We start from the raw sequence: 15,159 nt of genomic DNA, 5'->3' as shown, positions 1-15,159 counted from the left end.
TGGTAGTAAAATCTTGAGAATTCTTAAGTCAAGCATCTAGAGAGGAACAGAAAGGAAAGGATAACGATTGTGACAGAGAACAGAATTCACTGGCTGGCTCATTACTGTAGGACTAAGCAGGTCCTTCCACCCGACTGGAAGTTAAGAGTTGTCTACAACCTCTGCTCTAGTGGCTTAAGTTCTCTTCCATATATGAGCAATAAAAAAATCCCTTAAAAATAGACTAATGTGCACCAGCATACTCAGCAATTTAACCTTTTTACAGCACTATTTGAAAATATTTTTTGCTTGCTTGCTTGCTTTTTTAATAATGAATTATTTTGCCTTCTAGGGACCATACATTATATTTTCTCTCACAGATTGCATATTTGCAATTTCTTAATTGAAGGTATTTGTACCAGGTTTGTCCTGTTCATGTCAAGTTTTCCTTGTACATTCAAATTTTTTTCTTTTAGTGCCACCAAATCATATTGATTTTTAAGTGGCAGATATGTATACTAGAAGACATTAATAATATGTATAAATAACGGTTTTTGTGTATTTGTGATTTTTGCTGGTTTTTTTAATTAATCATTTCTACTCTGTACAAATCATTCCACTTATATTTTAACAACAACGCCCTTCTTGTCCAGACACCTCGGACTTACTGCTGCGCAAACACTGAAGACTTGGAGGCGGTTATCCACCACGTTCACAGCCTGTACCCTTTGGCCCCCTTTCTGGCAGCAGGCGTGTCAATGGGAGGGTAAGAAGTTTTCTTTCCAAGACGCCTGAGAGGCACACAGTCCTGAAGGACTGTCTGGGAGGACTGTAAGCTAGCTCAACACATCACTATGAATGCTTGAGTTTCTTAGTGCAGCTGAAGGCAGGCAGGAAGGGATGAGCCCAAGTGGATTTTAGAATTGTCCTGGGTTCTGGGATGCAAAGGGCACAGCAAGCCCTTCTTGGGGAGCGATCAAATAAACATAATTTTGTTACTCTCCATTCCAGGTTCTGTGTTAAGCTAAAATGGTTTATGCATGAGCCCTTACACTGGGGTTCTCTTGGAACTTTTTGAAGATTTATGTGTATGTGTGTGTACTTGTGTATGTGTGTACCATGTCAGGGTATACAGTGCCTGAGAAGCCAGAAGATGGCACTGGATCCCCTGAAGCTAGAGTTACAGGCAGTTGTGAACTGCCTGCTGTGAGTGCTGGGAACTGGACTCAGGTCCTCAGGGAAAGCAGCAAGTGCTTCAAGGTGGAGCTTTTCTGGTCCCCTTTTGGAAATACGAATTATCAATCACCACACTTATATTTCAGTAATGTCTAATATTAATAACTGTTAAACTGTTGTGTGCTTGTGTGCGCGTGCATGTGTGTGTCTGTATGTGTGTGTGCTTGTGTGTGTGTGCCTGTATGTGTGTGTGCTTGTGTATGTGCTTGTATGTGTGTGCTTGTGTGTGTGCATGTATGTGTGTGTGCTTGTGAGTGTGTGTGTGTGCTTGTGTGTGTGCGGGTGTACGTGTATGTGTGTGTGCTTGTGTGTATGCGCTTGTGTGTGTGTGTGTGTGTGTGTGTGTGTGTGTTAGGGAGAATGAGCTGAAGGAAATCTAAAGCTATTATCTAGTATTTTCTTGTCCTTTAAGACCTTCTTCACTGTTGTCCAAACTTACCTTTTAATGGATGTTAGGCAAACACTTTACCACTGAGCCACATACCTCAACCCCAGACCATTGTATTTCATTTTTTTAAAGTTTTATCTAATGGAAAATTCTATTTTGCAGCAGAAGAAATCATCAAAAAACAGGCTTAATATATTATTTATAATAGAATATATATATGTATATATTAAACTTTAGACATTTGCCCCTACCAAGCCCTATAAGATTAATGCTATTTATTTCTTTTTCATTATAATACATTAGAATGTATTTTATTTTACATTCCTGGTGCTCAGGCACACTTATTTCAAAAGCTGATTTGGGGGCCTTGATCGGTGTCTTAACAATTAAGAACATGGGCTGGGGAGATGGCTCAGTGGTTAAGAGCATTGACTACTGGTCTAGAGGTCCTGAGTTCAGTTTCCAGCAACCACATGGTGGCTCGAAATCATCTATAATGGGATCCGATGTCCCCGACTGGTGTGTCTGAAGACAGCAACAGTGTACTCATATACATGAAGGAAATAAAATAAAACTTTAAAAATTACAGTTAAGAATTCTTGCTGCTTTTATAGAGACTTAGTACTCAGCACCCAGATGGGACTTACAGCTCCTGTTCAAGAGGGTTCTAGTGCCCTCTTGTGACCCGTATGAGCACTGCATGCACATGGTGCGCAGACAAACATGCAGGCAAACACACATATAAACGCGATTCACCCTTTTTCTTTTTCAGCTGTTTTTAAAGCCAGTCAACAATTAAAGCAGAAAATATTTTTCTTAACTTTATATTCTGGGTGAACCTGCCATCTCAGCGTTCAGAGCATGTGTGCTGGCAATAAAAGTCCTCATGACTCTAGCCAGAGCTTTTTGGATTCTGATTAAAAAAAAAAAAAATCCATCTCTTACATTAGCATGGAAGGCCTGACTTGACCTAGTAAGAGTTCTGAACGGTGCGGAACAAGCAGAATAAGAGTTCTGAACGGTGCGGAACAAGCAGAGTTCCCAAGTTGTGCTTGATGGACACAATGTAGCGACGCTTTTTTTTTTTTTTTTTTTTTAGTTCACACCGTGAGCCTGAAAAGACGGAGTGGGGGTTGAAACTCCTTCCCTTAATCATATAAATTCATGACTTTTTTTTTTCAAGGCTAGCTCTTACATAAAGAGGCCCCAATTGTCTATTCAGAAGCTCTTGGAAAAGGCCTATTCATCCAGCATTGAAACCTCAGGCAGGGTCTGACCATTAGATTAGCTTTTCCAGCCAGCTGAATATTAATGTCTTGTAAATTGTTTGAAGGAATCACCCCTTCTAGTTGCCTAGCACTGTGACACATTCCCAAGTGGATGCATTTTCTTTTTCTTTTGGAGATGCAAACAACAAAAGCATAGCGGAGCAAGGGTTTCATGCCCAGTGAGCCGTGGTTTGGGTTACCCAGCACCTTGACACCTAGGGCCAAGTATGGGCTTTGAACCAGAACTGAGTTAAGTCAAGAAACTCTGCAGTTCTGGATCCAGATTCTATTCTTCCAGTGAGTTGGTAAATGCTTTTTAAATAAAAAGAAAATTCATAGACAAAAACTAAAGAGTATCTCTGCATACAGCCATTACCCCGGCTTCAGCAATTATCAGCTCGTGGGCTAGCAGGGTAACCAGCATCACTCACTTCTCCAGTTCAATCACAGTTCTGACTATTATTAACTAAATCTCAGTCATCATTTTATCATTATTTCAGATGGTACTGAGTAGAGCATGTGCATAGAATGTGGGAGGACCTGGGTTCATTTCCTGGTACCTCAAATTAATAAATCAGTAGAATCACTTCTGGGCTTTGGGCTGTGATCTACAATAAACACAGTATCCGTTCTTCTCACTTCAGTGTCCGATGAAGCCTCTGTCCCTGGACAGTAGCTTAAGAACATTCTGGAGCAGGCAAATGGAATGGGATGGATATTGCTTTGCCTACACAGTGCATCAGCCTTGTATCACAGCGCCTCAATGGAGTAGAGATCACAGAAGGAAATCTGTTAATGTTTCAATTGGTAGCTGTAAGTGCAAGAGTTGTCAGTTTCTGTAAAATCACAACACTCTCACACACCAGAACAAGGGACCACACTTCCTGAACATCACTACGAGTCCAGAGCTTGCGTTTACTTCCTGATGATGGAATGCTCACACTTCCCTGTTGTGTGTTTTTTAGTTTTGTAGTTTGATATGTAGTTACCAAATAAAATCCATTCCTTGGCATTTAAACTGTTTGGTCCATGAATTCTTTCTCCATCTAGCTCTGTTTCCCCAGCATGTACCCTTCCCCCCAGTTGGTGAGAGAATGGGGTCCTTCTTTCAAGATAAAATAATAACTTTTGGGGGGTAGCACTTTGACATTAGTTCACTGAGGAATAACCAGGAGTTGCCTCTAAAGATGTGCATGTGCCTATTTCAGGATCTTTCAACTTCCTTTACAAGTGTTCTGATTGTGTATTTTACCAGCCTCTGGCCATTATCTGACCTCCAGCTAAAGTGTAAAGAGAGAGAACACTATGGTGAACTCTTCCCAGGACAAAAAGCATCCTTCAAATGGCTCCATGGCCATAGCACTGTATGCAAATCATGTGGTCATTCTAAAGGGTCATTGTCAAGTCATGTGTGATGGGGCACATTTGTAATTCTAGCATTCCTGGAGGCTGAGGGAGGAGGCTTACAAGTTTCATGTCAGCCTGAGTAAAAAGAGTAAACTCCTGTCTTGAGATAACAGGGCTGGCAAGATAGGTCAGGAGGTGAGGGCGCTTGCTGCCTGCATGATGTCCCCAGTTATCCTGGGTTCTACAAAGTAGAAAGAGAGAACTGATGCCCTCAAATTCTTCTCTGATCTCCACAAACTTGATATAGCCTGTACGTGCATGTATACACACATACACACAATAAATAAATGTAATTTAATTTTTTTTCAAAATCTAGATGTCCACTTTTCATAAAGATTCCCTACCCTTGTAAGTGATTTGTGTAAAAGATAATGCGGGAGTATCTTAGCTGTTTCCCCTATTTCAGAACCTAGTGTGTTGAAGAAACTACATATAGAGCTACAGTGAGCGGTGCACTGAGGCATCATCCACCATGGTTTGAAATGTTGAGCACCAACTCAGTCCTTGTCCCTCTCACTCACATAGAACTTGACTAGAACTGAGAAAATTGAATACAAAGAACACAGGAAAACATGTGACAAGACATAATAGGGAAGATCCCAGTGTACATTAGAGAACTGCTTGGGGTGGATCTCTTCCTTGTTGTGTGATTTATTCCACCATAAGAAGAAACTTGCAGGAATAAGTGTGGGCTGTTTCACAGTTTAGCCAAGTGTAGTATCAGAAATCATGTGGGTCAGGCATGGTGCACACTTAACCTCCCAGACTCAAGAGGCAGAGGTGGGAGAATGCAAGATCCTGTTTCAGGGAGCTAAAAAAAAAAAAGTACTTTAAAATATAAACATGAACAATAGGCAGGTAACATGCCTCTGAGTAAAGGTGCCCCCCACCAAGTCTAATGGTCTGAGTTTAACCCCCTGGAACCACATGGTGGAAGGTGACTGACTTTAGCAAGTTGTCCTCTGACCTCCATTCACACATGCACGTGTCTTGTACACACACACACACAAATAAATACATGTACACATTCTAAGAATATGAATATGAGGAGAAAACAAAAGGTGATCTTTCCAATGTGCAGGACTTAAAACAGTAGTCATGGGTGATGGCACAGGCTCAGCTCTTGGGAAGCTGTCCCAAGGTCCCAGGTTAGGCATCCCAGGAGGGTCAAGCATTCATGGTCACCCACCAGCGTAGGCTGCCTGCGTTGGTTACTTACCAACCCCACCTTGTCGCACAGAGTTCATGGTTAGAAAGGCACTGTCTTAAGATGCAACCAGTCACAGTCTTGTTTCTCCCTGTTTTAGAATGCTGCTTCTGAATTACTTGGGTAAAATTGGGTCCAAAACCCCTCTGATGGCGGCTGCAACGTTTTCGGTTGGCTGGAACACTTTTGCTTGCTCAGAGTCACTGGAGAGACCACTGAACTGGCTGCTTTTTAATTACTACTTGACAACTTGCCTCCAGTCTTCAGTTAAGAAGTAAGTCATAGTTAAAACCTTCTGTTACCAAACATTTTAGATTACACAACCCAGCACTATGAAATTTTAGAGTATAGCACTACCTGTATTTGCATATTTATTTATATCATTTATTTTTGTACCAAAATGTTGTAATAATTTTTAAGCCCAACCTAGGGTTTCTACTCCACCTTTGACCATTTAGTTTCCAGATAAAAGACATTCAACCTTTATATTTACAATGACTTAAACAACACAGGAACTGGGCAATACCTAGTGTCTATGATATCACAATCTATTTACCAATAACCCTGAGTTATTACTCTATATTTCATCTGGGCTGCTTTAACTCCAATTGGCTAGCCCTCAGTGCCATGTTTTTATGGTTCACCTAACTCATGGCAGCTTCTCTTCCTCTCTACCTTCTCTGAACCCTAACGGTTTTCCTCTGGTCACAAGCCCAGGAAACCTAAACCCCACCTATGTCTCTTCTGCCCAGCTATTGGCTGTTGGCATCTTCATTTACTAATAGAAATCACTTAGGGGTCAATACATCACTCAGGTCTAGATGCAGACTCCAGGTATTGGGGGCACAATAGACAGCAAGCCCAAGCCTTATTCTCCAGATTATGAATGCATACCAAAAATTATAAGTTAAAAATATAGATAAAAATAATGGGGGTTGTGGATTTAGCTCAGTGGTAGAGCACTTGCCTAGCAAGTGCAAGGCCCTGGGTTTGGTCCCCAGCTCCGGAAAAAAAAAAAAAAAAAAGAAAGAAAAAGAAAAATAATGATGCATTCTATCTATGTCTCTGCCCTCTATCCCCAACCCCCTACCTGCCCACCCTTCCACCCCACTTAGATTTCCTGGCTGTTATTCTTTCCCAAACCTAATCCTTCCTCAGGTAATGTGGTAAAAGTGTCCTGTGCAGCTGGGCTGGTGGCAATACCCCTTTGATCCCTGCACTCAGGAGATAGAGGCAGGCAGATCTCTGAGTTCAAAGCTAGCCTGGGCTAAAAGGTGAGCTCCAGGACAGCTTAGGTGACATAGAGCCTGGATTGTGGGGTTTTATTGCTGTGAAGAGACACCATGACCACGGCAACTCATAAACATTTCATTGGAACTGACTTACAGTTCAGAGGTTTAGTTCATTATCTCCACTGGGGGAAGCATCCTGGCACTCAGGCAGACATGGTGCTGGAGGAAGAGTTGAGAGTTCTAACAGCAGAAAGAGAGCTTGCATGCCACACTGGGCATAGCTTGAGCTTCTGAGACCTCAAAGCCCTGGCCCACAATGACACACTTCCTCCAAGGCCACAGCTTCTCATAGTGCCACTCCCTGTGGGCCAAGTTTTCAAACACTTGAGTCTACGGGGGCCATTCCTATTCAAACCACCACACCTGACTCAAAAAACAAAAAAACAAAAAACAACAACAACAAAAAAAAAAAAAAAAACTGAAAGAGCGCCCCATGTCGAATAATACAGCTTCTTAGGCATGTTCTTCCGAGCACGGTGTGTTTTAGAAATGAGAGAACATAAGCTGGCAAGATGGCTTAGTGTGTGAAGGTACCTGCCGCCAAGCCTAATTATCTTAAGTTCATTCCCCATAGGAGAGAATAGATACCCTCATGGGACTTAGACCTCTACACACACACACCAGCACACACATGTGAACACCAAATAAATGGTTTTTTTTCCCATTTTAAGAAAATTTATTCTAAACGAGAAAGAAATAGAATGTAGTTTATTTGTACAGTCAAAGCTCACGGTTCTTGTAGCTCCACAGTATTGTCTTTGCATCCGTTTTTCTGTGCACCTTCTAAAGTGAATCCAGCATGTTGGCACAGAGCAGACAAATGGGTCTATTCTTATTTCCTTAATGATGGCTAATACTATTTTTTTGTTTATTCAGTACTGGGGATTGAATCTAGGATCTTATACATGCTCGGCTTATGCTCAATCACTGAGCCCCACCCCAGCCTTACCATGCCTTTCACCATGAATTGATAAATATATATACTCGTGTGTGTGTGTGTGTGTGTGTGTGTGTGTGTGTGTGTGTGTGATTTATTAGACAGATATATATTGATCATGAAAGAAAAGTGACCAGGGCCAGGTATAGTGAGTGGTACATGACTTTCAAGGTCTGCCTAGTGTACAGAATGAGTTCCAAGACAGTTAGGGCTATCTCAAAAAAACTAACTAGAAGGAAGGAAGGAAGGAAGGAAGGAAGGAAGGAAGGAAGGAAGGAAGGAAGGAAAAAGTGACCAATGTTTAAAATACAAGTTTACAAAAATTTTAGTTCTAATTTATATATTGGTATGATGGAGAAGCAATTTCTGGGATGGGAAGATGGTAAAAGCACTTGCCGTGAAAGCATGTGGATGTAGATTTGCATCCCTCTAACCCATAGGGATCCAGACGTGGTAGTATAAGTCTGTGTCCCAGTTCCCTGGGAAGATGGGAGATAGAAACAGGTCTAGCCTAGGGTATGCGGTGGTAGCCTGGTGTACACAGTGACAGATAGTAAGAATAAGGTGGAAAATGGGAACCTACACCAAAGTTGTCTTCTAACCTCAACATATGTGACACATACACACACACACACACACACACACACACACACACACACACACACACACCACACACACCACACACACCACACACACACACACACACACACACACCACACACACCACACACACCACACACACACACACACACACACCACACACACCACACACACCACACACACACACACACACACCACACACACCACACACACCACACACACACACCACACACACACACCACACACACACACACGAAGGAGCAATTTCTTCAGTTAACTTACTTAGCCTTTTTTAGCATATTGACTTTTTAGCAGCAGTGTATAAGACTTTGTTATAAGACAACCTATAAGTTATTTCTATTATTATAAAACTAGTTTATTCTTTCTTAATTTAAAAATAGTACTTAAGTGTCTGGATATGGTAATACACACCTTTAATTCCAGCACTTAGGAGGCAAAGGTAGATGGGTCTCTGTGAGTTCAAGACCATCCTAGTCTACAGAGCAAGTTCCAGGATAGTCAGAACTACACAGAGAGACCTTGTCTTGAAAAACCAAAGGAAAAAAATAATAAATTAAGCCACTTAAAATACTACTTTGAAAATGAATGTTATTGTACTTACTACTCCTATATCTGATTATTTAAACTCAAAATATTTTCATTATATTTTATTAACTTTGTGTAGGCTGTATGCTGTGGAGGTTGGAGAATAATCTGTGTGAGTAAATTCTCTTTCTACCATGTGGATCCAGAACTCAGGTCATCAGCCTTGATCAGGAGTCGTCCCTCACCCACCGGCCCAGGAAATATTTTAGTAGCAGTTTTGTGCCCCATGCCAGACTTTACGATTATCTGGTTTTATATATATTCAGTTATGACTAAGGTAGAGGTGATCCTAAGGTTGCGTTTTGACATCTGTCTTGTTCCAGGCACCGGCATATGTTTGTGGGACAGATTGACATGGACCAGGTCATGAAGGTGAGACAGAGCTTTTTCTCATACGTCCATTTCCTCTCATGACTCCAAGAGCCCGTTCCATTTGGTTTTGCTTTCCAGGCCAAGTCGATCAGAGAGTTTGATAGGCGGTTCACCTCCGTCATGTTTGGATACCGTACGCTTGATGACTATTACACAGATGCCAGTCCAAACCGCAGGCTGAAGTCGGTGGGAATTCCAGTGCTGTGCCTGAATGCTGCAGACGATGTTTTCTCACCCAGCCACGGTAAGCGTATCATCCGACTATACACTTTGGCATGAAGTAACCTTCTTTTTCAGACTTGTTAGTTTTACACTGAGCAATCTCTCCTGCCCAACTGACATTCTTGAATTAAGACAGTATAAAAGTTAATTCTTGAATCATTTTTTTATTACAGCATCCAAGGGAAAAGACTAGACCATTTTTCTTTAGAGATGAACATTTAGTCCAAATTTGCTTCCAGCATTGAAGTACTCAAGGACACTGTGTTTCTAGACTCTTTTCCAGGTTAAAGGGAAGAAAACTTCAAATTCATTTACTTTGGGACTCTAGAAAGAAGAGCAAACAATGACAGATTCTCCCCAGGCAGAGAGGCTGGCACATAATCTGTTGAAAGGACCAGTATTTGAGAGGAACAAGTGGTTATACTCACGTGAACATACAAAATAGCAGAGTTCTAACCGGTCTGAATCTGTGATAGCAGACGGTCCCCTGAGACACTGAGCACATGACCTAAGACACTTAGATTCTATCAGGAAAACCAGATTTCTGTTTGCTTGCCCTATGTCTTAAGATAATGTCTTGCTAGCCCAGGCTGCTTTTCATCTTCTTGCCTCAGTGTCCCAAGTGTTGGGATTAGAAGCATGTAGAACCATTCCAGGCAGCTTAAAAAAAATCATAATGCGAGACATTGTATGACCAGCCTTTTTGAAAAACGATTAGAAGTGGACTTGCTGGAAGACATGTAGACATTGCTGTTAGAGCGGTTTATATTTCACTCCAGCTGTTTGCCAATAATGTCTCACCTTCTGTTGACTGTAAATAGAAAACAGGAAGATAGAAAAAGATATGATCACCCAGACTTAGATATCTCAGCAACAGACGGTGAACACGCATCACCATTGGTCAGAGTTGTATTTATTTTTATTTTTGCTATTTGTATATGTCTGCTACACACACACACACACACACACACACACACACACACACACACACACACACAATACATTTGGAATTTTAAGTCCTTTGTAAAGATATCAATTATCTTTAGAAATTTAAATTCATGTAAAGTTAATCAAGATTATACAGAGTGAATTTACAACTCTCACAAAGGTTGGCTTAGTCTTAATTTCTCAAAACAAAAATCAGCCTATATTTTTATTTTATTGTATCTTGTCTTCTGTGTGTTTGTGCACTTGAGTTCACACATGTGCACATGTTCAAACATGAGTTCACATGCTACAGCACGTGTGTGCAAGACAGAGGTCCTTCTGTCTCCACACCATGTTTGTCCCCAGATAAAATTGAGGTTATCAGGCTTTGCAGAGGCACCTGGGAGCAGAGCCATCTCAACAGCCCAGGAAACAACCTTTATTTTTAGGTTTTATAAAATCTTGGCTTGATCCTTTTAAAAATAAGGATCTAGCACAAGACTATAAATATGAATTATCATAAGAATATAGATGGTTAGTATAAATAAGTCAAACTCATTGCATTTAGCCATACTCATTACAAGTATTTGTTTAAAGTTTTTACTGATTAGAAGTGATAAAGTATACTTTTCCAAAAAGAAATGTTAATGATCTCTCTCTCCCTCTTTCCCCTTCCCCCCACCTCATTTACCTGTTTCTCCCCTTCTCTCGCCCTCTTCCCCTCTCCTTTTGCTTCCTCTTGCCTTTACTGCTTTCAATTCCTCAAGCTATCCCAATAGAAACTGCTAAGCAAAACCCTAACGTGGCTTTGGTCCTTACATCGTATGGAGGCCATATTGGTTTTCTGGAGGGAATCTGGCCTAGGCAATGCACTTACATGGATCGAGTCTTCAAGCAGTTTGTGCAGGCCATGGTTGAGCATGGACATGAACTCTCCAACATGTAGCTTCTTGGCTGCATTAAGCCTGAACAACTGTTGTTACTGCAGTTGAGCTCAGTGCATGAATTTTAACTACTGAAGGTAAAGCTGATCCAACAGCAGATGGGTGAAGAGGTCGGCATGACATGCAAAAACTACTTCTTAGGGAAATAAAACAATTTTGTAGTAAGAAACTAAAAATAGTTTAGATTGTTACTGTAGTAGATCTTATTTTTCCTATGCCTTACCGAATATGACCTTAAAATTAAGTAGTCCTTATGGAAGAGTTGCACTTAACCAAAACTATTGTGTAAAGAGATTTTAATTCCTCAGGGTTTTTATTTAGGCTAATATTTTTAGATTACTCAGTTTAGGTGACTTAATAGTACTTTAATAACTGTTAAGAGATTTTAATGATTTGAATGTAAGTTACAAGAGGGGCATTCATAGTAACAGGATAAAGGATAAATTGCAATGTGTAAGTGTTTCTTCTGACATTAAAAGGCAAATGCAACAATGTTAGACTGACTTCTATATTTGCTCTCTTCTCTGATGATATTAAATTAGGGCTGATTTATGTTTTATAATTATTATTTACATGCTTATTTTTAAAATAGTATTTGTGAATACATATATTAAAATAAATTCTATCATTTTAAGTTGTTTCTTTGTGAGTTTTTAATCTACAAAAGTAGAGCCCTGTTGGGTATGGTGGCATAGAGCTTTAATCTCAGCACTCGGGAGCCACGGGCAGGTGGACTGCAGTGAGTTTGAGGCCAGCCTAAATATAATTAGCTCCAGCCAGCCAGGGCTGTATAGTGAGTCCTTGTCTCAACACAGGGGAAAAAAAGGCTCAGAGCATAATATCTAAAGAGTAGCTAATAATAATGTCATGAATGAATTATCAAGAAAACTTTTCGCTTCACTATTTGCAAAATAAAGGCTGACATCATACCCTACTTAAGCAAACTTTCAAGACTTAGGGATATAAATCAGTTGTTCGGTTGCTTGCCTAGTCTGCAGGAGAGCCTTAGTTTAATTCCCAAAACTAAAACTGATCATGTGGCTAAGCATATAGCCTGTAACCCCAGCACTGTGGAGGTTGTTCAAGGTCAGTTTGAGCTACAAGAGAATCTGCAAAGAGACTCTTGTAATTTAAATCAGCAGGATTAGCTCAGCCACAGAGTGTATACCTATGTCCAAGGCCCTGAATTCAATTCTCTATTACCACAGGAAAAAATAGTAATTTGGTATTTATTGGCAAATTACCTTTTACAGAAGTTGTACCATTCTGTGGTCCCAGCAGCAGTGCTGTGATCACTATTCTTATCCAAACTGTTTTTATTTTGTCTTTTGAGCCAGAGTTTGTCTGTTTAGCCCTGGCTGGCCTGGAATTGCTATGCAGATCAGGATGGCTCCAGTCTACAGAAATCCACCAGCCTTTTCCTCCCAATGCTGGGATTAATGGTGTTCACCACCAAGACCTGTTCCAGAAGTGCTTGGATTGGTTTTTGTTTTGATCCGTGTCTCATTGTGCAGCCTATGCTGACCCTGACCTCTCAGCCCTCTGGCTTCAGTGTATCCCTGACAGCGGTAAAGGTGTAAAGGTGTAACCATGCCCCACCCCAAAACTGTTTGTTTTTATTGTTTGACAATTTCATACATGGAATATAATGCATTTTGATCAAATATATCCCCTCTCCTACCTGCAATTCTTTCTGTACCCACTTTTTTCCCTCCTAACTTTATGTGGTTTTTTTTTTTTAATTAAATGAATCTACTTAGTATAAGGCCATCAACTGCAAAAAAGCCCGTGAGGAGCTGCATCCAAAGAGAATGAACTCCCCCAGTAGTTACCCGCTGCAAATCGTGCCCCCAGCCCTGAGGCTCAGTGACCGTCATGTGGTGGGTGAAAAACTCGTGAGAACCAGCAGGAATGAGGAACTGTGGCGTAGTAGTGTGCAGCAGCTGTGAACAGCCAAGGTCCTGACCTGACGGGGGCAATGGAGAAATGAAGGAAGGACTGAACTGCAGCCTCTGACTGGAGAGCTTGGGTGTCCTGGGAGCTCAGCATGTCTAGTGCACAGTGAGTGAGTGAGGAGCAGGTGATTACAGATAAATAAAGAGGCAGGGTTTACGGCATCAGCTGGATCAAGGAAACAGGTTCAACTCCTCTAGATAGGAGCAGTCTCCAGCATAACCATGGGGAGCTATGGTGGACAGTTGTTTGCACATACTGTCAGTGTCCAGACTCAGGCCCCCAAGGCAGGCTTTGTCATTTCCCTCTGATCTTAATCTTGGGCTCAGGCCGGGGCTGGAGTAGAGGTTTGGGTGGCTTTGCCATTTCCCTCTGGATAGAAAGCTCAGATCTTTGACATGGCAGTGTCCAAGTCCACAGCACACATTCACTCAGGACCTGACATGCTCATGGCTTCCTCTGCTCCCCACAGTAGTGATTTCAGACATTATTGAGCCATTGCACAAATCAAGTCACAGTGGCAGTGACTTCTTGCACAAGACCTGCAAAAGATCGCAGCAGTCATAATTCCACTGTGGATAAGGGAGGGACTCATGAAGTCCCACTCAGCTGACAAAACTTTACTCTTCTCATTGTATTTTACTTACTATTTGGGAAGTGTGTGTGTGTGTGTGTGTGTGTGTGTGTGTGTGTATGTGTGTGTGCGCGCGTGTGTATGTGTGTGTGCGCATGTGCGTGTGTATGTATATGTGTGTGTATGTGTGTGTGTGCGTGTGTGTGTGCATGTGTGTGTGTGTATGTGCATGTGTGCACATGTGTTAAGGTTAGGACAGCTGAGTCAGTTCTCCCATGTGGGCCACAGGAGACTTGGTTCAAAAAATCAAAGTTTAGATGTTGGATTTTGAGATTCGGTATGTTTAATCTTTATGGTGATATAAAAAGATACCCAAAGGATATTAGAATAAAAAGAAAAGGATACAGCACTGCGTGTAAAGAAATAAAAATGCACACAAGGAGACTCCAAGGGGATACGGAAAAGCTAGGTACAGCAATTTTGTCTAGGGAGATAAACTTAGGAAGAGGAGACAGATGGAGAATATGTCTTTAAAATTCTCTACTATAGTATATATATTCACAGGTACAGGGGCTTGCTGCCAAGCCTGATGACTCGGGTGAAATCCCAAGCACCCACCCAGCAGAAGGAAAGAACGGGCTGCTGAAAAAGCTGTCCTCTGACCTCCACACCATGCTCCATAGCACACACAGACACAAAAGTAAATACATAAGAATTTTAAAATCATTATACATTTAAAATACAAAGAGAAAATCAAAGGACTATAAGAAACATGACAAGCAGAGAAGCCAGGGGTAGAAACTGTGAGAAACCCAAGATGATGATATTCAAATGCTAGTTAGTGACCCGTGAAGAAAGTTCAAGAAATTCAAATGAATGTGAGTGCTCTATAGTATTGCCAAGCAATGTAATGCAGCCAGACTTTCTAGTAAGTACAAATTGTTCTACACATCAAACTAACTTACAGTATCTTGTCAGATGCCATGATTTGTGGCTATAATGCTAGCATGGGGGAAGCTACGACAGGAAGACAGCCATGAGTTGCAGGCTTGTACATGAATACACGCACACACACATGCTCATACATGCATGCCACAGACACATATGCACACACACAGGCACACACACCAGTCCCTTCATCTGGATGTGATGAGGTATACACCTGTAATCCCAAACACGAAACATCTGCACATGGAAAAAGCAGCTCTTACATTTCAGTTCCAGCTCTTGTCGCAGCACGGTAACATC

At 41.3% G+C, this 15,159-nt stretch overlaps 1 protein-coding gene across 4 annotated transcripts in view; it reads left to right on the top strand.

The window, feature by feature from the left end:
* Abhd3 (abhydrolase domain containing 3, phospholipase) overlaps positions 1–12,016 on the top strand; it is a 55,302-nt gene extending 43,286 nt beyond the window's left edge. For 2 of the 4 annotated variants that reach the window (XM_063277270.1, XM_063277269.1), the window contains 2 exons: positions 633–745; positions 3,516–5,285. In XM_063277270.1, the coding sequence (XP_063133340.1) occupies positions 633–745; positions 3,516–3,547 (145 nt within the window). In that variant the 3' untranslated portion in view covers positions 3,548–5,285. Of the gene's footprint in view, positions 1–632; positions 746–3,515; positions 5,286–5,585; positions 5,760–9,242; positions 9,292–9,369; positions 9,536–11,207 lie in introns of those variants that run through there. The other 2 variants (NM_001106162.1, XM_063277271.1) reach the window with 2 other exon arrangements.
* Positions 12,017–15,159: the final 3,143 nt, after the last annotated feature.

The sequence above is a fragment of the Rattus norvegicus genome, chromosome 18, assembly GCF_036323735.1.
Source record: "Rattus norvegicus strain BN/NHsdMcwi chromosome 18, GRCr8, whole genome shotgun sequence".
Taxonomy (NCBI): Eukaryota; Metazoa; Chordata; class Mammalia; order Rodentia; family Muridae; genus Rattus; species Rattus norvegicus.
This window is presented reverse-complemented; position numbering and strand designations above follow the sequence as displayed.